Source organism: Thamnophis sirtalis, unplaced genomic scaffold, assembly GCF_051295495.1.
Source record: "Thamnophis sirtalis isolate CommonGarterSnake01/CBP01778 unplaced genomic scaffold, rThaSir2_p1.2 scaffold_4, whole genome shotgun sequence".
In the NCBI taxonomy this organism is placed as follows: Eukaryota; Metazoa; Chordata; class Lepidosauria; order Squamata; family Natricidae; genus Thamnophis; species Thamnophis sirtalis.
The window spans coordinates 74,669,535-74,690,206 of record NW_028261384.1 but is presented as its reverse complement, the minus strand read 5'-3'; the positions used below and the strand labels follow the sequence as shown (position 1 = coordinate 74,690,206).

The 20,672-nt window shown below is 39.5% G+C and overlaps 1 protein-coding gene across 2 annotated transcripts in view; it reads right to left on the bottom strand.

The window, feature by feature from the left end:
• Positions 1 to 2,868: 2,868 nt before the first annotated feature.
• The window catches only part of VOPP1 (VOPP1 WW domain binding protein), a 56,247-nt gene continuing 38,443 nt past the window's right edge, over positions 2,869 to 20,672 (bottom strand). Inside the window, exons 3-5 of one of the 2 annotated variants that reach the window (XM_087713133.1) lie at positions 11,303 to 11,380; positions 6,238 to 6,374; positions 2,869 to 3,232 (exon numbers count right to left, since the gene is read on the bottom strand). In XM_087713133.1, coding sequence (XP_087569259.1) covers positions 3,051 to 3,232; positions 6,238 to 6,374; positions 11,303 to 11,380 — 397 coding nt within the window. In that variant the 3' untranslated portion in view covers positions 2,869 to 3,050. The remainder of the gene's footprint in view (positions 3,233 to 6,237; positions 6,375 to 11,302; positions 11,381 to 20,672) is intronic. The other variant, XM_087713134.1, reaches the window with a different exon arrangement.

Sequence of the window (20,672 nt, the reverse complement as noted above, 5' to 3'; positions counted from 1 at the left end):
TTTGGAGAGTCTACAGGAAGATGGGGGTAAATATCAAAGAAGTAAGGGATGAGGACAAAATATAAATGGAATGATTCACACTGTTTAAATTTTAAGAATGATGGGAGGCTGAGCATAATGCAAAAGATTTTTTAAAAAAATTTTTTTATTTACTTTTTCGTTTTTTTTCTTTTTCGGAGCGTTCTTTTTATTTTATTTTCATTATTATTGTTAATAAGATATTTTGAAGGTGAATGGTACTGAACTGTGCCGGGTGTGGGACCTGGGAAGTCGGAGGGGGTTAGGGAGGGGGGTTCATTGGAGGTGGGTGGGTGGGTGGAGATATAGTTTCAATATATAGAATAAGAAGAAAACACTTGTATACTGTTGATCCTTATCTTTTCTTTTTATTTTTCTCTTTTTTTATTTTTATTTTTTTCCCTTCTTTTTTCTTTTTAGCGTAACTGAATAGATTAAGGAATAGAGAAATGCACCATAGTGAGAAGTAGAGGAAAGGAAGAGGGAGAAGTAAGGAGGGAGGAAGAGGGGAATGTAAGGAGGATGAGAGGGGAAGGAGGGTGAGGAAGGCGAGAAAGGAAGATAGGAGGGGAAAGGGAAGTAGGAGGGGTGATCGTTGGAGGGAGAAAGGAAAGTTGGAGGGGGAGAAGAAGGGGTGTATGAAAGTGATAGGTTGGGTTTATGAGTTGTGTTTAGGTTGGGGTTTTTCTTTTCTTATTATTATATTATTATTATTGCAAATATCCAGTATATAAGTGAATGTACAAAATTGAAAATGAAAATGAATAAAACATTTAAACAGTAATAAAAGTATTTTTTCAAGAACTGGGGCATCAATTGATTTTTTTCAGACTTCATTATTGTTCAGTAGTTGTTACTTTACTACATTCAATCACAATAACTTGACAAATAATATTTCATCATGAATGAAGGTTCTACAGGTTGAACATTGCAATCTTCAGATGATATTACATTGTTATTATATTATCTTTGATCCTGTCAAAGTTTCTAACCTAGCACAGCAGTTGACCCTTGTAATTAAAACTAAAAGTAATATTCAGGGAACAGCACATAAAATTGTTATTTCAGATTAAAGGCTAAAGTTGAGATGTATAGTTCAAAAAATGTTCAAAAGTTTGATTACATCTGAAACTGAAGAATGGAACTGCAGCCCAATTTAAATACTCAAGAAATGCTAATAAAGTAATGCGCAGTTTCACTTTTTTTCAAAATATATTCATTTGACCAATACACAATGAAAATGACATATATTCATTCAAAGTACTGAATTAATTAAAATCAAAGTCTCATTTGAATACTGACTCCAAAGATGGAGGTGCCTCTCAGATACTCCTTCAGATCTTACAGATTACCTTAAAAAATCATTTTTTAAAGTGCAATGTTATGGATAGATGGTGGATATATTATCCATTCATATAAGCATCCATAGCATCATATTGTTTTCTTCTCCCTTCAATTGAATGTTATTCTGCTATACATCACTTATAAAGGGAAGAATTTACAATTGTCTAGCTTTCCCATTTTAGCTGCAGAAGCCTAGCTAAAAGAAAAACTATCCAGATATATCCTAATAACCTTGAGAAAGTTTCATTTATTCTTTAGTGGAAAAAAGATCTAGGAGCTGAGCTCCTAAATATTTCTAATGCTGGTAAAGGTAAAGGTTTCCCCTGTCCAGTCATGTCTGACTTTAGGGGACAGTGCTCAATTTCTTTTCTTAGCCAAGGAGACCACCGTTGTCTAAAAACATTTTCTGCGATCATATAGCCAACATGACTATACGCTGAAGCACCTGGAACACTGTTACATTCCCATCGTAGTGTTATTCATTTATCTACTTGCATTTGGATGTTTTCGAACTGCTAAGTGGGCAGGAGCTGAGAAAAGTAACAGGAGCTCACCCTATCATACAGAGTTCAGGTTTTGAGCCTGGGCTGTCAACAGCCAAATGAGAAAAATCTATGGAAATTGAGACTCATACAATGAGATTTATACCTGTGGATTTCTACATGATGCTGTTATTACACTGGAGAATATGCAATCACTTTTCAGTACCTCGCAAATCTCAATTTCAGTAAGATTTTCACTCTGAATAAATAACCATGTACCCAACCCCCCAACCCAGGAAAAAGTTGTGTGGAAATAAGTCTCCAATGTCAAAGCCCACGTTTCTAATCAGACCAACTAGGATTTCTTACTGAGTTCTCTTGTTTCGGATGCACCCCTCATATCCAATTAGGAATATCTCTAAAAACAGTGTATGCCAAAACACAGTTGTAAAAAGGTCCCCTGAATCAATATAAAAACTCCAAACTTTTTCTTTACATAAGCAGTATTTTCTAGACATTAATTTTTGTATTACTCTATCTTGACAAATTACTGTTGACCCTCAATAGCATTTTTCATTCCATCCCAAATCAACAATAGGCAGTCCCAAAAGGATAATATATTTTCTTATTTTTGGCAGCCCATCTTCAACAAACTGGTAGGATAGGAGATTTTATAATATTCTTCCCTCCAATGTTGGTACTAGCGAAACAAAGGGATTTTATTCTTACATGAAGTTTTCCACATAGTGTACTACAGTTCCTTCAAGTTTCCTTTATCAACACGTTATTTATCTAAGCTTTATTAACAAGTTCATCTGCTTCAACTAATTCAACTGTCTTCAGTCCGTCATCATCTTTTTTTCTCTTTTCATTTGTAAAATGATACAATATCTTCCTAGAGTTTTAAATTGTTTTGTGTTTGCTACCATTTGTTCCCTCAAACATGTTACTATATGCATCAAAATCATAAAGAAAATAAATTAAAAAGGCCGGCAAAGGGCATTTAAATATAAGTTTCAGAAGGGAAGCACACAAAAAACTTTTATTTTGAATATGTCAAAACTTAATTTGTCCTGTGCCATCATTATTGTCCAAAGTATTCTAGTTGGAACAACAGCAAAGGATGGTAGAGGTCTGAGAAGTCTTCAGCTCAGCCCACGATGTATCTTCTTTGTGACTAAGGTCCTGCGGGTTTCAATAAAGAGATTATGTGGAAGATTTCACAGCCTGATCATATGATGGGGGTGGGGTGTTGCAGTAAGAAGGTGGACGGGGATAAAGCTGGTTCATTTGTGGAGACTTAGGTTGGACATGGTAACTCATGGCCATAGGATTCATCATGATTCCTTCTGGATTTGCATAATAAGCCATTCCTGGCTGCTGGACTCCTGAAAACGAGTCATAATAGAAAAGATCAGAAGCTGATCAATGTGACCATGTTGAACAAGTAACTCTGGAGCTATATTAAGCTATATTCACAAGGCTTTTTATATTAGTTAACATTAACTATACATTTAATTATATATTAAATATAAAAAATATCCCATCAACAAGTTCAGATTTCTGCAATCTGAAATAAGTGGATCTTTTTTCTTGGCAGCTTAGAAATAAGACAATATTTATCTTCTTTTTGAGCTATTAATTTGATATTCATAACTGTTGCACTTGCCAAATTGTATCTACAAGCTTCGTTTCTATTCATTCCTCTTTCACCATTTTTACATCAGTCATCCAACTTAGTATTTAGTGAATTATCATACATATGCTGTGACAAAGCCTATATAACAGAATGTGAGACAGAACCAAGTTCAGTTCATAGAAAGTCTGAATAAAGCAGAAACTAGAATATTATAAAGATAAGGCAGTGTTTGTTTTGAAATTAAAATGGATTTCTCAAACTCTTCAGAAATCATTAGACAATTATCTGGCATTTAGATGGTAATATGACTCTATTCAAAAAATGTTGCTACAATGATACCCCTTGTCAGGGTTCCGACCAATGCCCTAATTAAATCATGACCCTCAAGCCAAGCTAAAAAAGAAATTCAGTTGTTTATCAGGAGCATCATGTCGGCACGGACCAAATGAAGCCAATTCTGACCTCACTTAATTTGTGCCTTGACTCTGACCCTGTTTCCCCTCCTCCCAAAGTGTGTCATCAGTCACATTCCCCACTGAATTTCGCCAGTTGTAGAAGTCACTCTCTCTGGCCATTGTGGGTCTCCATGGAGATGACCTTGACATTGCCAGCTGGAATGTGCTTTGTTTTGACTGAAATGCAAGTTCCTTGATGCAGTTGCAAGGTTCGATTCATCCTCCCCCTGCCTATGGCAACTAGAGAGCAGGTCAGGAATGTTTCCCAAGTTGACATCCCTCAGAAAAAGTAAGCGTTTTCAGATAAAGTTTTATTGTACAGTTTCATTGTAAGTTTTTATTTACTATAGTCTCATATTTTATTGGAACAATATAATTCTCTAATAATTTCATACTCTTTGTTCTATATATTTAAGCTCTTCTAAAAAAAATGGAGTAAGATAGATCTGCCATACGTTTTGACTGGTAGTACTCAGAGCCTCCTCTATGAAAGTATTCACCATCCTATATGATGTGATATCATGACTCCTTTCAAATCATTAATAGTATCAATTCACCCCTTTCTCTTCATCATTTACAGAGGCTCATGTAATTCTGAATTATAATCCACAGATTTGAAATCTGCCAGTAGATAATATAATTTGGACTGGTATTTCTGGTGGCTTATTCTTCAACAGTAGAAAGATTTGTTTCACTCACAATAATGCATGGACAAAATAACAATTTATGTTTGAATTTGAAGCATATAGTACATACAGTACATGTTTAAAGATAACTTCTTATTCAAGGTATGGCCCCTTCAATTATATTTTTATTTAGTACATATTTACTATTAAACTCTATTTAAATTTATTTTCCCTTTTCTTCTATGTATTCAACAATATAAAATGACTCACTTTAATATGTGAATAACTGGAAGGAGAAAAACAGATAAATATGTTTAATTCCCAGTGTGTCATTTGAATCCTATGTGTGAGAGTGTATTTACATTTTGAGTGGACTGGCTTGATAACTGAATGAAACCATTTGATGTGTTTGGGTTTCTTAGACATATTCGTGTTTTATTCCATGGAAAAAGTAATTTAAAATATTTGTGCTTTTATCTTCTTTTTCACTAACAGCCATCCCTTAACTATGTTAAGTCTAAGGTGTTCTGTTTCAAATTGAAATTTCATTTTAAAAATCCCAGAACAATTTAGCTTCTTTCTTTTCTATTATTTTGCCTATTTGTGATCCCAGCAGTTCTTGCTTACAGGCAAATGGTATTTTTTGCAGATATTCCAATGCAATATTATAGCTACTGTGTCATGCTGTTGTTTATAGGCAGTCTTTGTGACTTTGCAATAACTTCAGGGGTGGGTTGCTGCCGGCATTACTGCCATTGTGCGCCAGTTCGGTGCACAAAAATATTTGCGCCCATCTCTGAATAACTTATTAGGTGGTCTACTGTTTCTTCAGTTATATTACATTCTGGCAATATATTAGAAGAAATTGGTTAATAGATAATTTCAAATAGCAAATCTGTCTGCTTTGGATGGTCTCTCCTTTATTGGAGATATTTAAGTTGAACAACTATGGCTTTAACTTGCATTGAGATAGTCAAAATGGCCTTAACCCGGGTTTTAACTTTTTATTTGTATGATCCTTTGTAATCACACCATTCTTTCATGGCAAAAAAATTGTCTTGAAATTATACTTCTTCAATCTGCCTTTTAAGTCTTTTAAGATGTCTGGCAAATTTCATAAGGTAATGCATTAGATTACCTTACAATCAAATCAGTGAGTACCTGGCAGTAATTATTGAAATAAATAATTACTATATTATTGAGCAATAGGTGTAAACCTGATAGGGCAATTAAAATCAATGTCAGCCTCTGTTTTGCTGCTTGCTTTCGGCTGCCATTGAAACAGGGAGGGAGGGCATGGTATTTGCGTGGGGGAGTGTCAGTGCTGGAGTGACTGTGAAAAGGGAGTTGTTCTTGCCATCTACTGTGCATGCTGCTGATAGAGGAGTTGCCGCCAAGGCCAACTGTCCGGCATACCAACCTGATTATGATTTTTGAAGATGTCTCCCACATGACACTTGTGGAGTGCACGGATTGGACTATGGGATGGAGTCACCAAGGGGAGGGAGTTGGGTCATATATTGATATCTATGATTACACGCGCTTTTGCCTCAGATCTTGCTTTGCTAGCTACTATCTACTCATAACCAGTAAAAGTACTCTTAATTCTGCAAAATGGAGTTGAGTGGTTTCTTTCTTGGTTACTGATGGAAGCAGCCCTGACAATCTCTAACCTGGTGTACTGGAGTTAGGTGGCCGAGTGAACGACACATTATAAGTTGTTTCATCAACCAGTGGTGGAGGATACATCCTTCTTCGGATAAAGAAACCAGCCCCACAGCAAAATAGAACTCCCATCATCAGAAGGAACCTGAACAGAAAAACAGGTTTAAAAAATCTTTAGTTATTTACTATATAGTTAATTATTGATTCCAGTACAAGTAATTAATCAATGATCCATAAATCTTAGAGAAATGCTAAACTTTTTTGACTATGCTTCAAGTACCGTTTAGGCAGGGTATATAAATTTCATCTTGCTTAGCATTAGTTTTTTGGTGCCAAATATATCCAGTTGGCCAAATATTTGAGGTTTGAGGTTTAAGGTTTATTCGATTTATATGCCACCCTTCTCCCAAGGACTCAGGGCGGCGTACAATATTAAAAGAAACACATACTACAAAAGTTAAAAAGAAATTAAATAGGATATCCCAAACCCAATTAAAATTAACAATGACACTTTTTTTAAAAAAAGAATTCAAATTAAAATTAACAATAATCAATACTTTGATTTGTTTTGTTCAGGCCAGGCTGGCTTGCTGGAAAAGCCAACTTTTTAGGGAGCATCAGAAGGACCGGAGATCGGGGATTATACGAAACCGGGGGCAGCTCATTTCAGAGGGAAGGCGCTCCCACAGAGAAGGCTCTCCCCCTGGAGGTCACCAGTCGACACTGAGGAGGCCAACTCTGTGGGATCGCACTGGACGATGGGAGGCTACCAGTGGCAGTAGGTGGTCTCGCAGGTACCCTGGGCCTAAGCCATGGAGCGCTTTAAAGGTCGTAATTAGTACCTTGAATCGCACCCGGAAGACAACCGGCAACCAGTGCAGGCCGCCTAAAAGAGGTGTAACATGGGAGTACCTGGGTGCCCCCATGACAACCCGTGCAGCTGCATTCTGGACCAGTTGAAGCTTCCGGGTGCTCTTCAAGGGCAGCCCCATGTAGAGAGTGTTACAGTAGTCCAGGCGAGAAAGGACGAGGGCATGGGTGACTGTGCACAGAGCATCCCGATCCAGAAAGGGGCGCAACTGACATACCAGGCGAACCTGGTAAAAAGCCCCTCTGGTCACAGCCATCAGGTGTTCTTCTAAACTAAGCCGCGTATCCAGGAGGCTAAAATTTATCCCCCTATTGTCAAAGATGGAACAAGATGTACGAATCAGGATGACGGAAACTACAGCCACTCCGTCTTGGAGGGATTGAGCTTCCTCCCCATCCAGATCCGCACAGCCTCCAGGCATCGGGACATCACGTCAAGGTCATCGTTTGGGTGGTTTGGGGTAGAGAAGAAAAGTTGGGTATCATCAGCATATTGATGATACCGTACCCCAAAACCACAGATGATCTCACCCAGTGGTTTCATATATATGTTGAACAGGAAGGGTGAGAGAACTGACCCCTGGGGCACCCCACAAGTGACGCGCCTCGGGGTCAATCCCTGCCCTCCAGTCAACACAAACTGCGACCAATCCGACAGGTAGGAGGAGAACCACCGTAAAATGGTGCCCCCCACTCCCAACCCCTCGAGTCGTCACAGAAGGATACCATGGTCGATGGTATCGAAAGCCGCTGAGAGGTCTAATAGGACCAGGACAGAGGAACAGCCCCTACCCCGGGCCTGCCAGAGATCATCGACCAACATGACCAATGCCGTCTCCGTGCTGTATCCGGACCTGAAACCCAACTGAAACGGATCCAGGTAAGCTTCATCCAGGGACTGGGGAAGCTGATGTGCTACCGCATTCTCAACAACCTTTGCTACAAAGCGAACGTTGGAGACAGGACGATAGTTGGCTAAAAAAGCTGGGTCCAGGGAAGGCTTCTTAAGGAGGAGCCTCACCACTGCCTCCTTCAAGGCGGTGGGAAAGAAACCCTCTCTCAAAGAAGTGTTGGTAATCGCCTGGAGCCAGCCTTAAGTCACCTCCCAGGAAGCCGAGACTAACCAAGAGGGACACGGGTCCAGCACACAAGTGGCAGCACTGAGTCTCCCCATAATCCTGTCCATGCCCTCGGGGGTCACAGGATCAAACTCATCCCGGATGGTCTCCACAAGATTCATCCCCATCGACTCGCCCGAATCTACCCAGTCAGAGTCCAGGCCCATCCGGATCTGAGCGATTTTATCCTGCAGATACTGAACAAATTCTTCAGCCCTACCCTGCAAGGGGTCTTTCCCAGCTCCTTGGTTAAGTAAGGAGCGGGTCACCCTAAACAGGGCGGCTGGGCAGTTATCTGCGGACGCGATAAGAGCGGAAAAATGTTGCTGTTTTGCCGCTTCTATCGCCACTAAGTAGGATTTAATATGAATCCTTACTAGTGTTCAATCAGATTCGGACTGGCTGGCCCTCCAACCACTCTCTAGGCATCTTTTCTGGCGTTTCATCTCCCGGAGCTCCTCGGTAAACCAGGGAGCTACCCGGGATCGACACCAGGTCAGAGGCCGCAAAGGCACAACATGATCCAAAGCCCCAGTGGCCACCCTATCCCAGGCTTCCACTAGGGCTTCGGTCGAGTTGTGAGCAAGGGATTCAGGAAAAGTCCCACGCTCCATCAGGAACCTTTCAGGGTCCATCAGGCGCCTGGGGCGGAACCATCTAGTCGGTTCTGCCTCCCTGCAGTATGGAAGTCAAGCCTGATGAGGAAATGATCCGACCATGACTAGATCATTCATCCACTGCCCAGAGACAAAACTCAGGTCGAGCATGCATCCCCCATTATGGGTGGGGTCTTGAATTAACTGAGTTAGGTCCATAGCCGTCATGGAAGCCATGAACTCCTGAGCCAACTCAGATGTCTCGCCAATGGAAGGCAGATTGAAATCCCCCAGGATCATAAGCCTGGAGAAATCAACTGCCAATCCAGTTAACACATTTAGCAGCTCCGGCAGGGCCGATGAAACGTAGCAGGGAGACAGGTACGTAACAAAAAGGCCCACCTGAACTCCAAGGCCCCATTTCACAAAAAGGGACTCACACCTGCCTATCTGAGGCACAGTGATCTCCTGAGGTCTGAGACTTTCCCTAATAACCATCGCCACCCCCCACCCCTGCCCTGGGCTCTCGGCTGGTGAAATGCCCGGAAGCCTGGTGGGCATAATTCACTAAGGGGAACACCCCCCTCGTGGCCCAACCAGGTCTCTGTAATGCACGCCAGGTCCGCTCCACCCTCTTGTATGAGGTCGTAAATGAGGGGAGCCTTATGTACCACGGACCTGGCATTAAGCGACACCAGCCGGAGACCAGGGTCCTGTAATCCCGAGCTCCCAGGGGTGTGAGAAGGGTGATGAGGGTCAGAATGTGCGATCGCTCTTAAACAGCAGACCCGTGTCCCCCGAATATAATTTGGCCCTCGGCCCCCACCATATCTGCCTCTCCCACAAACAGTAGAGATGGTGGACCCCCTAATGGAATGGCTTAACGTCACCCCCGGAATCCCAACCCTACCCAGCATTCCCGACCCGCACCCCTTAGTTAGCTCTGGCCTGTGCCCTGGCAGACTCCCGCCCCAAGCCTGTCTGAGCAATCTGTATCAACCCCCCGCCCTCCCCTTAAAATTTGATTTAAAACCCCCTGTAAAAAAAACCTAAGCAGTCTCTTCTTGGCATGCCACCTCTTGGGATCCCAAAATCCGTCATTGAGGAAGCGTCTTGATAGGCAAGAAGGCCATCCCCGGGAAAGGGGGAGTTCCCAAAGGGAATAAAGTTCTGTCGCAGTATAGCAAAGAGGAGAATGTGGCATCAACCAAATGGGATGACATCACGGAGAGATGGAATGAGGAGATAACATGTCCATGGGGGGGGGAGCCGACAGTGTTCAAGGGGGGGTGTAGCAGGAAGCTGCTGCTGGGCACACCCACACCGGCTGCAGAGATCCCAAGCCGGGCGATCCACCACCGCTGCCGCTGAGCGCACCCAGGCTGGGCATTCTGATGACCACACCCATGCCAGCTGTGTTCAAGGAGGGGGGTAGTAGGAAGCTGGCACTGAGCCCATCCACGTCTGCTGCAGAGGTCCTAAGCTGGGCGACCCGCTACTGTTGCTGAGCACACCCACGCTGGCTTCAGAGACCTCAGGCTGGGCGTTCCCATCCACACTGGCTGCAGAGATCCCGAGCTGGGCGCCCCGCCGCGGCCGCTGACCGCACCCACATCGGCAGCCGCTGACGATCTTCATTCTCTCACCGCCAGCTGCCCCCTTTCACTCATGATGTTCCGGCTATGAAGCAGTAAATCGCAGCTCAAGGGTATCCCCGAGGTTCCTGGAAGTTCTCATAGCTAGACCTGGAACCAAAGATGGAATAGGGTACCCCAGCAAGCCCCGTAGAAGGACAATCATCTCCCCGAAGCTCTCCTCAAACACGACAGGACACCATCTTGGGCATGCACAGTAAGAAGAGAGGATTTTAACATTTTGGAGGTGAAAATTATTAAGAGTTTTTTCCACAAACTTTCCATGTCTCAAAGATTTGATTTGATTTGATTTCATTTATTTGGCTTGTATGCCACCCTATTCCCGGAAGACTCAGGGCTATCTGGGACAATGAAACTAATAATTGTTGCATGTTCACATAATGGACACCTAGTCTTTGAGGACTGCTCAATCCCAGGTTGGTTTGAGTGAGCGGAACAGCTTCTGATCTTTAGGGAGTTAGAGAATGCATCTAAAAGAAAGAAGGAATGACCAGGGAGAGACTTCATGGTGTGGAAGAGGTGCTTGCCTTGACTCATTCTAAGCTTGTATATGCCCAAAAGAAAACTCTTGTTTCAGATTTAATCTTTTATTCTTGTTATACCCATATTTATTGGATATTATGGCCCACTGAACAGAATGAAGCTTACTTACATGAAGGCAACTACCAGGTTATATTAATTACTTAAATCCGTCTGTCAAAGGAATACAGGAATTCTTGTCTGACTGATTTAGAAAGCTGCCTTAGGCACTTAAATTAATGTTCATAGTAAATTAACCACAAAGGAACACTTCATGGATATCACATTAACCTTGCTAGTTGCTTACCAACTTACCAAAAATACCATAGTCGCTGGATCAACAGACTTCTCACGCAGCATCTTGAACCACAACAATCTTCAGAGGATCGACATCTGGGGATAGCAATGGAAAAACTAAGAATTTTAAGAATTAAAAATTAGCAGGAAAGTAGAACCTCAGAATACAGTGAACATGATTGCTAGATAACAAATTCTGGAAGATTCATAGTTTTGCTTTAAAGACATTTACATTATGTTATTTGTGGGATTAGCTATCCAAAATCAAAAGACACAGAGGGGCTGTTCCCTGGAAACTAACTAGAGTGTTAATTTGGACCTATGAAGAAGTCACACCTACTCATCATCAACTACCACAGATTCAAGGACAGAAAATTATTTAGCTGCCGATACAACTGATTTTTTTCTTCATTCATATTCATGGGATTATACTTTGGATACACTAGGAAAGAAGAAAACAAAATTGTCTTCAATTTCACATGGACATAAAATAATATATTTTCACAACTGGATATTAATATTGATGAAGCCAAGCCACAAAACATGGATTAACAGATCACCTGTATCTGGCCATATTTTTTTTATTTTTATTTTTATTTTTTAAATTGAAAATTTTAGGAAAAAAAAACTTTTATAAATGTTTACCTCCCTCCCCCCCAACCTCCCCCCCCCCGACTTCCCAGAACCAATACAGGGTATAAATCTTTAACAAAGATGTTCTAAAATGAACTTTAAAAAAGTTGATATCATCTTTCATTTGAGCTTTAACTCCTCTTAGCTAGGCTAAGTCTAAACAGATTATATCATTCCTTGTTTCTTCAGTCATAAACTATCTGGAATTTCTTAGTCCCATATTTATTTTGAATATAGTCAATCCATTTTCTCCACTCCAGTTTATATCTCTCAGTTGAATGATCCTTGAGATATGCTGATATTTTAGCCATCTCTGCTAGGTTTGTTACTTTTAATGTCCGTTCTTGAATAGTAGGCAAATCTTCCTTCTTCCAGTATTGCGCCACCAACAGTCTTGCTGCCATTATTAAATGCAAAATCAGGTTATTCTCTATAACTGTACAATCAGTAATTATACCTAACAAGAATAACTGAGGGGTAAACTTTATCCTTTTTTAAAGAATATTTTGCAAAATCCACCATATTTTTATCCTAAATGCTTTAACCTTTTTACAAGTCCACCATATATGATCATACATAGCATCAGCACAATCACATCTCCAGCATTTAGATTGTAAATTTAGATACGTACAGGCTAATTTTTAAGGATCTAGATGCCATCTATAAAACATCTTATAAAAGTTTTCTCTCAAATTTTGGGCTTGTGTAAATTTTACATTTCTTACCCATATCTTTTCCCATGTATCCAACATTATTGGTTCTTCAAAATTTTGTGCCCACTTTATCATACAGTCTTTAACTAATTCTGTTTCCGAATCCATTTCTATTAATACATTATATAATCTCTTTATATGCATTGGACTTTGATCCCTAATTTGTTTTAGTAAATTATCCTCATTTTGCATAAAACCAATTTTTTTATCTTTTTTCCATCTGGCCTGTAACTGACCATACTGAAACCATGTTTGAATTACCTTTTCCTCTTTTAGTACATTCAAGGGTTTTAATTGCAATACACCTCTTTCTAAGGTGAGAAGCTGTCTGTATGTAGTCAAATCCTGTTTTTGTACTATATTTATGTTTTCTATTGCCCACATAGGTATCTTGTCATTTAGTTTGTATTGATATTTTTTCCAGACCCGCAGTAGAGCACTCCTTAAAATATGACTTTTAAAATTCTTGTCTACCTTTTTGTCATGTAGCAGGTAAGCATGCCAACCATATACCAAATCATGCCCTTCGATATTAAGTATTCTATCATCTGTTAAATTAATCCAGTCACTGATTACTGATAAAACTACTGCTTCATAATAGTTTTAAATTGGGCAATTTCAAACCTCCTCTCTCACGCAAATCTTGCATTATTTCTAATTTTATGCTCGGCTTCTTCCCTGCCCAAACAAATTTGTTAATGCCCTTCTGCCATTCTAACAAATTTGCATCTTTTTAAAGTATTGGTATCATTTGAAAGAGAAATAAAAATTTAGGTAGAACATTCATTTTCACTGCTGCTATTCTTCCCAACAAAGATAATTGTAATTTTTCCCAATTTTTCATCTGTTTGTATGCTGCACCATAATGGCTCATAATTATACTTATATAATTTCCCATTTGAGGTTGAAATATGGATTCCTAAATATTTAACCTTTTTAACTATTTCACATCCTGTCGTTCCTTCTAATTCTTCCCTTTGTTTAGTGTTTATATTTTTAACTAGCATCTTTGTTTTCCCTAAATTTATTTTAAAACCAGACACTTGGCTATATTGATTAATCATATTCATTATAACCTTACTGGATTCCTGTGGTTGGGTTATTGTTATAACCAAATTGTCCGCAAAAATACGTATTCTATATTCTTGGTGCCTAATCTTGATTCCCTGTAAGTTGTCTGATCCCCTTATTTTATTCAAGAATAGTTCCAGGGTTATGATAAACAGTAATGGGGATAAGGGACAACCCTGCCTTGTACCTTTCTCGATTTTAAATGGGTCTGTTAACTTCCATTGACTATAATTTGTGCTGTTTGTTCCTGATATATTGCTTTAATTGATTGTAAAAAATGCTCTCCTATTTGCTTTTTTTTTGTATTATTTTCATTAAAAATTGCCAGTTCACTCGATCAAAGGCTTTCTCAGCATCTAGAAATATAAGCGCTGCAGGGATTTGATTATTCTTTCCCAAGTATTCCAGTATATTAACAATTTATCTTACATTACTTCTCATTTGTCTCCCTTGTATAAAACCGGTTTGATCATTATGAATCAATTGCTGAATAACCAACATTAACCTATTCGCTAGTATTTTAGTGAAAATTTTATAATCTATGTTAAGTAATGATATAGGTCTGTAATTTTTTGGTTGACTAAAATCTTGATCTTCTTATGGTATCATGGATATGAAGGCTGTCTTCCAAGATGGGGGTACCTTCCCTTCCATTCGAAGCTTATTAAATAGTTCCTTAAGGTGTTCTACCATTTATAATTGTAAATTTTTGTAATAAGCCGTTGTCAAACCGTCTGTACCTGGTGCTTTCCGTACCTTTAGCTGTTTAATTACTTGGAGAATTTCCCCCGAAGTTATTGGTTGATTCAATCTCTCCCTCTGCTCGTCTTTAACTATGGGTATTTTTTTCTTTATCCAGGTATCTATCTATATCTAAACCTTGTATTTTGTTATTCATGTACAATCCTGTGAAAAATTCATGAAAGACCTTTTGAATCTCATCCAAGTCTATAAAGGATAGACTTCCTTCCCTTTATAATGTAATTTCGATATATTGCGAGATTTCTGTTTCTTCCTAATCAGATATGCTAACCATCTACCAGATTTGTTTGCATTACAAAAAGTATTATGTTTTGCATATAACAAATTAGTAGCCACCTGGTCTGACATCAGCATATTAAATTGCGCTCTTAATAAAGTAATTGCTTTTTAAATCTTCTTATCTCCTGGGTTTAATATTAACTCCTGTTCCCTCTTCCTAATTTCTTCCTTTAGTTCAGTTCTTTTCCCCCCCTGTTTACGTCTATGTAACCTATTTAAATTTATTAGGACTCCTCGCATGTAAGCTTTACTTGCATCCCAGACCATTTCCATAGATGTGCCCTTACTCATATTAAAAACAAAATATTCTCTTAACAGTTTTTTACATTCATTAATATTTTTCTCATATCTAAATAAATTTTCATTTAATCTCCAATTCCTTCTTGCTTCCGTCCCAAATTCCAGCTCCATCCAAACCGGATTATGATCTGATAAAGCTTTAGAACATATCTTCGTCTTCTTTACCCTAGAAAGCAAATCATTAGTTGTTAATATAAAATCAATCCTAGAAAAGGATTGATGTCTATCGGAGAAAAATGTAAAGTCATTTACATTCTGCATTCCTTTCTCGCCAAATATCTGTTTGAAATCATCCATCATATCGAAGAAGGACTTGGGTAGTTTCGCTTGCCTTTGGATATTTTGCAGAAGACCCTTCTTATCTTTCTTGGTATCCATAACACCGTTCCAGTCGCCCAATAATATGCAAGATCTATAGTCCCAATGTATTAACTTAGTATGGAGCATTTTATAAAATTTGTCTTCTTGTTGATTGGGAGCATATTTTCCCATTAGAAGTATCTTTTTCCCTTCTAATACCAGTTCTATTGCAATATAACTTCCTTGAGAATCTGCTTCAATTAATTCGGCTTTCATGTCCTTTCTTAAGTAAATAACTATACCATTTTTCTTCTCAGGGGCAGAAGCTACAAAGTGTTGTCTAAGTCTTGTATTGATCAAATATTTCTGGTCAGTTTATCTAATATGAGTCTCTTGCAGGCAAATTATGTCATTCTTAAATTGTTTCAAATAATGATTTATTTTCTTCCTTTTCTGTGGGGAGTTTAAACCGTTAATGTTCCAGGTTAAGAACTTAGTTGTCATCTTTAGCTCCCTGAAGCTTTTTAAGAGCCATCTGGAAATCCTGTAGTTTGGCTTTCGGCCTGGCTTCTCCCACTGCTTCTGAGCTAAAACCTGTGAATTCTTGGACGGTAACGTTTGTTTGTTGCAAAGCTTGTTGCTTTTTTAACTCTTGTTCCATTCAACTAGTAATCATGTGGGTTTGTCTTTGCTCCTTCGCTCCTTCTAGTTCTGAGAGAAGAAGTTGATCCAACCTTGATGATCCTTGGGTAGCTTGCTGTCTATCCTGTCCTTTTTGTTCTCTTTCTCTAAGTCCTGGGGGGAGGGGGATGTCCAGCCTTCAGTATATTATTATAAAAATCTTGAGCCTTCCATACTGAGTTAAGACGATATCTTTGCCCCTGGTAAGTAACTGCTAACCCGTCTGGGACCTCCCATCTAAACTGTAGCTGACGATTTCTGAGCTCATCAACTAAGAAGGCATAGTCTTTCCTCAATCTCAACATTTTGGGTGGCATTTCCTTCAAAATAGTCACCTCCTGACCCCCAATTTGAAGCTTAGTTTCATAAGACTCTTGCAATATCGAATTTCTCATATCTCTTGTGGCAAAATACACCACAATGTCTCTTGGGTGTTGCTTTTGTCTGGTGAACCAGGAATTAACACAATATATCTTGTCAATCTGCCAATCAAAAATCCCTCCTGACCGTCTCATCAATGGATTAAAAGCTTTTGAGAAAATCTGCTTCAAATTTTCTTGGTTTTTCTCTTTGAGGCCTCTTATCCTTAAGGCAAATTCCATCTGCCTATACTGCAACATTATAATTTCATTTTCTGCATCACCAACCTTTTGTTGTACCACATCCATTTTCGTTACCAGGTTAATATTGGAATCATTAAGATCTTCCAATTTATCTTCAATTCCTGATACATAGCCAGATAGGCATTTAAAAGTGTCTAAAATATCATATCTAATTTCTTGATTACGAATCTGGACCGAATTCATAAGTTCTTCTCACAGATCCTTATTGGCAGCAGATAGCTTTTCCTGTATTTTAATTTCCATTGCAGCTGCATGATTTTTTAAGGCCTCGGCTAAGGCCACACTTAGTTCTTTTTCCAGTATTTCTTGGGTCAGAAGTTCCCCTGTGGGAGTAGGAGGGGGTTGGGGGGGAGTAGTGACTGTAATTTAGTTCCAGGAGCGGGTGAATTATCAGCGCTTTTCGGAGCATTTATTTTCTGCTGCTTAGAGGCCATTTCTCATTTAATCTTCTCCACCCAATTACTAAATCCAGACAAGCCGCTTGTCTAGCAATTACTATTTAGCTTAGTAATAAATCACTACTGAGTTGATGATCTTTAAATGCTCTGAGCTCCGTGAAAATCTGTAACATCAGAGCCTGATCCCGCCTACAAAGCTATTCGGCGCCATCTTTGTGTTTCTAGCAAGTAGCTTATCAGAAGGAATTTTTTTTAAAAAATGGAGTTAAAGTCTGTGATACATACAATTAGAAGTTCTCCAGTATCAGTTCTGCCCGTGTTGGAATCAGTAATAAATCAATAATTGAGCTGCAAAAAAGGCAGAAAAAGTCCTTGACGCGGAGAATTCACTGGTTTACAGGCGGCTCACACCTCCCACCCCCAGATTTATGTTCTGGGGGGATTAAATGGAGCACTATCCAGATGCAGCTTTCTCACCCCCCTTTCCTATGCCTGGAGAGGAGGTAATCAAACAGTCAAACAATTGATGGATACTGTTTAGACAGCTTAATGCAGCCAAGGATCCGGAGCTGTTAAAAACAACAACCCCTGTCAGACCACGCCCAACCAGAAGCCCCATATTTATTTTTTTAAAAAAGCAAAAATAAAAGTCTTCCTAGAAAAATGTGGAAAAAACAAAATAAATTAAAATAATTCATGATTTCATTACTTAATTAACAGTATTATACTTAAGCAGCCAGTCATCCAGATATTTATACTGGATTTGGCACTTTTGTTCCCTTATCAAGTCCTTACTAAGAACCTGAGATAGGCAGATGTTGCTGTTTAATAACATTAGAAATAACATATAAACTGTTCCAAGTAAAGCTGCCTTTGAAATTATTACTATTATGGTTGGTTGCACATTTTTTTTCTGTTCTCAGATTATCCCTCTATTTAATACCAATATAAATGAAAAGGAAAAGACATATTCCCAAACTGGATACGGTAAGTTGTTAGATGTTGACTTAGCATTACAGGAATTTCTCTGTAAATACTCCTAGGTGGAATCTCCTTTTTAGGCTATATGTCATCAGTGGAGAGGTCTCAAAATCACCTTCCATTGGGCTTTTTCTGCTTATGGACAGTGAAGTCTGAGGCTGGATAGAAAGAACCACTGCAGCCCAAAGAGTTTAATTACAATAAAAACCTTTCAGAAATGCATATTTACTATGAAGCAACTATATTAAGAGCTATAAGCCATGTGATGTTTAGGTAGTTGTTTTCCCCAGATATTTAAAATTTTTACCACCACAGCTTTGATTTTCCCAACTTGCAGCTGAGAGGCTGCAACTGGCTACATAAGACCTGTGTGGGAGGAAAGGATCATCTTTATCTTTCCTCCTATAATAGGTTATGAGGATCTGGCATATCTGTAAGTGTGTGTACATGTGTATTATTCTGTTGCCTAACTTCATTGCAAATAGCAGCAAAGAGAAAGGGAAAGGAATACAAATCACTATTCAACATTATGAGCAATTTAGCCCTCAGCATCTCCCTAGATATAAGTCTGCCATTTCTAAGTTTCAAAAATCCAAATGATCTCTATATGATAGCTCTTGTGCTCATCTGCATTTCTGCAGTTTAAAGATGCATGGATAGCAATCAGTGTTGGATTCAGCTAAAAGAAATCCAGCTTTAATCACATGTTGGGCTTTTTCCCTCTCTCTTACACACACACACACACACACACACACACATCTGTGTACGCCTGCACACACACACACACACACACACACACACACACACACACACACACACACACACAAAGATTTTAATTTGCCAGCAAAATGAATTGTAAAATTAAATGGCTATGCTTATGGAAAATTATGTGAAAAATGCTGAAAAATGGCAACAAGGAAAATGTGTCAAGATCAAAAGGGTGCCAATAAATTATCCTGAGCTTCAAAATAGAAATCTGTCTCTCTTTTTTTTTACCCCCCTTCTCCACTCTCTTTCTCCCACATACATGCGTTGGCATAAAATGAAAAATAAATTAAGAGGATGATGATGTATTGGATATATTTGTCACATGACAAATGGTAAAGATAATAAAGCGAGGATATAAACAAACAAATAAACCAATAGTTTTTCAATATTAAGGTCACCTTTAAACAAGAGCAAAAAGATGATCCATGTTTTTGCCATTCCTAACTAGAATATATTTGCTTATTTAGTTATTATAAATATGATGTACTGCCCAACTCAGAAGCTTTGGGAGACAAAAACATTTTAAAATTATAATATGTAATAATCCATGATCATAAAACTCAACCAAAAACACATAATCAATTAAAATATTATTTAAAAAATAATGTTATTAAAAAAATAAGATGAGTTTAAAATTTCAGCAAAGATAAAACAATATCCTAGCTACCATTTTTTTTTTTTTTGAAATACGGTATTTCAATTTATAAAATGCTATGGACTATAAGACGCACAAATCTTTTGGGCTGGAAATCAAGAAAACAAATGTGTCTCTGCCTCCCAGAAATTTGCCTCCTTGGAACAAACAGCAAACAGCCTGTCAGCTTCAGCACAGCATGATGTAGCACGAGCAGCTGATTGGTGGTTGGATCTGACTCCAGGAATATAGCCTATCAGCTCTTCCAGGCTCGCTGTCACCTGTCGCCGCTGCCGCCTATTGCTGCCTCCGCATGCCCAATTTTTGGTCTGTGTACACCCCATTTTTGGCCCATTCCAGCTAGCAGGGATAGGCAACGGCAATCCTTGCCACCTGGAACAGGCCAAAAATGGGGCACGCAGAGGATGAAAACGGGGCATGCGAAGGCAGCAATAGGGGGCAGCGGCCATGGGCGACAACAGCAGCAATGGGCAGTGGCGATCCCTGAAGCCTGGAACAGCTGATCCAATCAGCTGCTCGCGCTAAATCAGGCTGTGCTGAAGATGATCAGGCTGTTTGCTGCACAGAGGCAAATTGCTAGAGACAGAGGCCGAAGGATGAGGGTCAGAGGATGGGCGGGGCTTCGCCAACACTCGCTGTATAAGATGCACAGACATTTCCACCCACTTTGGTGAAAGTGCATCTTATACACCAAAAAATACGGTAAAGAGTGTGTTCAGTTCTATGCATGCCTACAAGCAACTAACATAGAAAAAGTTATTTAGAGATAGTGGGCTATTGAAAAGGCTTGTCTCGTCCTACAGAGGATAAATACAAGGAGGAAGAGAAATAAACTCTATTGAAGACCATAAAAGACTGGCCATTCATATGACTTATCATCTCTTACCAGTTCCAATTGGAACTGGCCAACTGGAAGTGCTTTATCCCTCAGGCAGTCCAAAAAGGTACAAATGCCAAAGAGAAATGCACTTCCTCCATCCAGGTCATGATGAAGACATCCACTAGACCAAACTCAATTTCATTGAGGGCCACATCAGCATTATGGTTACCCTCAAAGGGCATGTAGCCATGTCACTGTGACTAGGTGGGCATGGCCTAGTGGGTGTAGCCGGCTTGATGCTCTCACCGGGCATGGCTGACTCAGGAGGGATGGGTCAGGATGGAACAAGTTACACCAGCTAAATCGATGTGGGGACAATTTAGTGACCCACAAGCTCCTCGCAT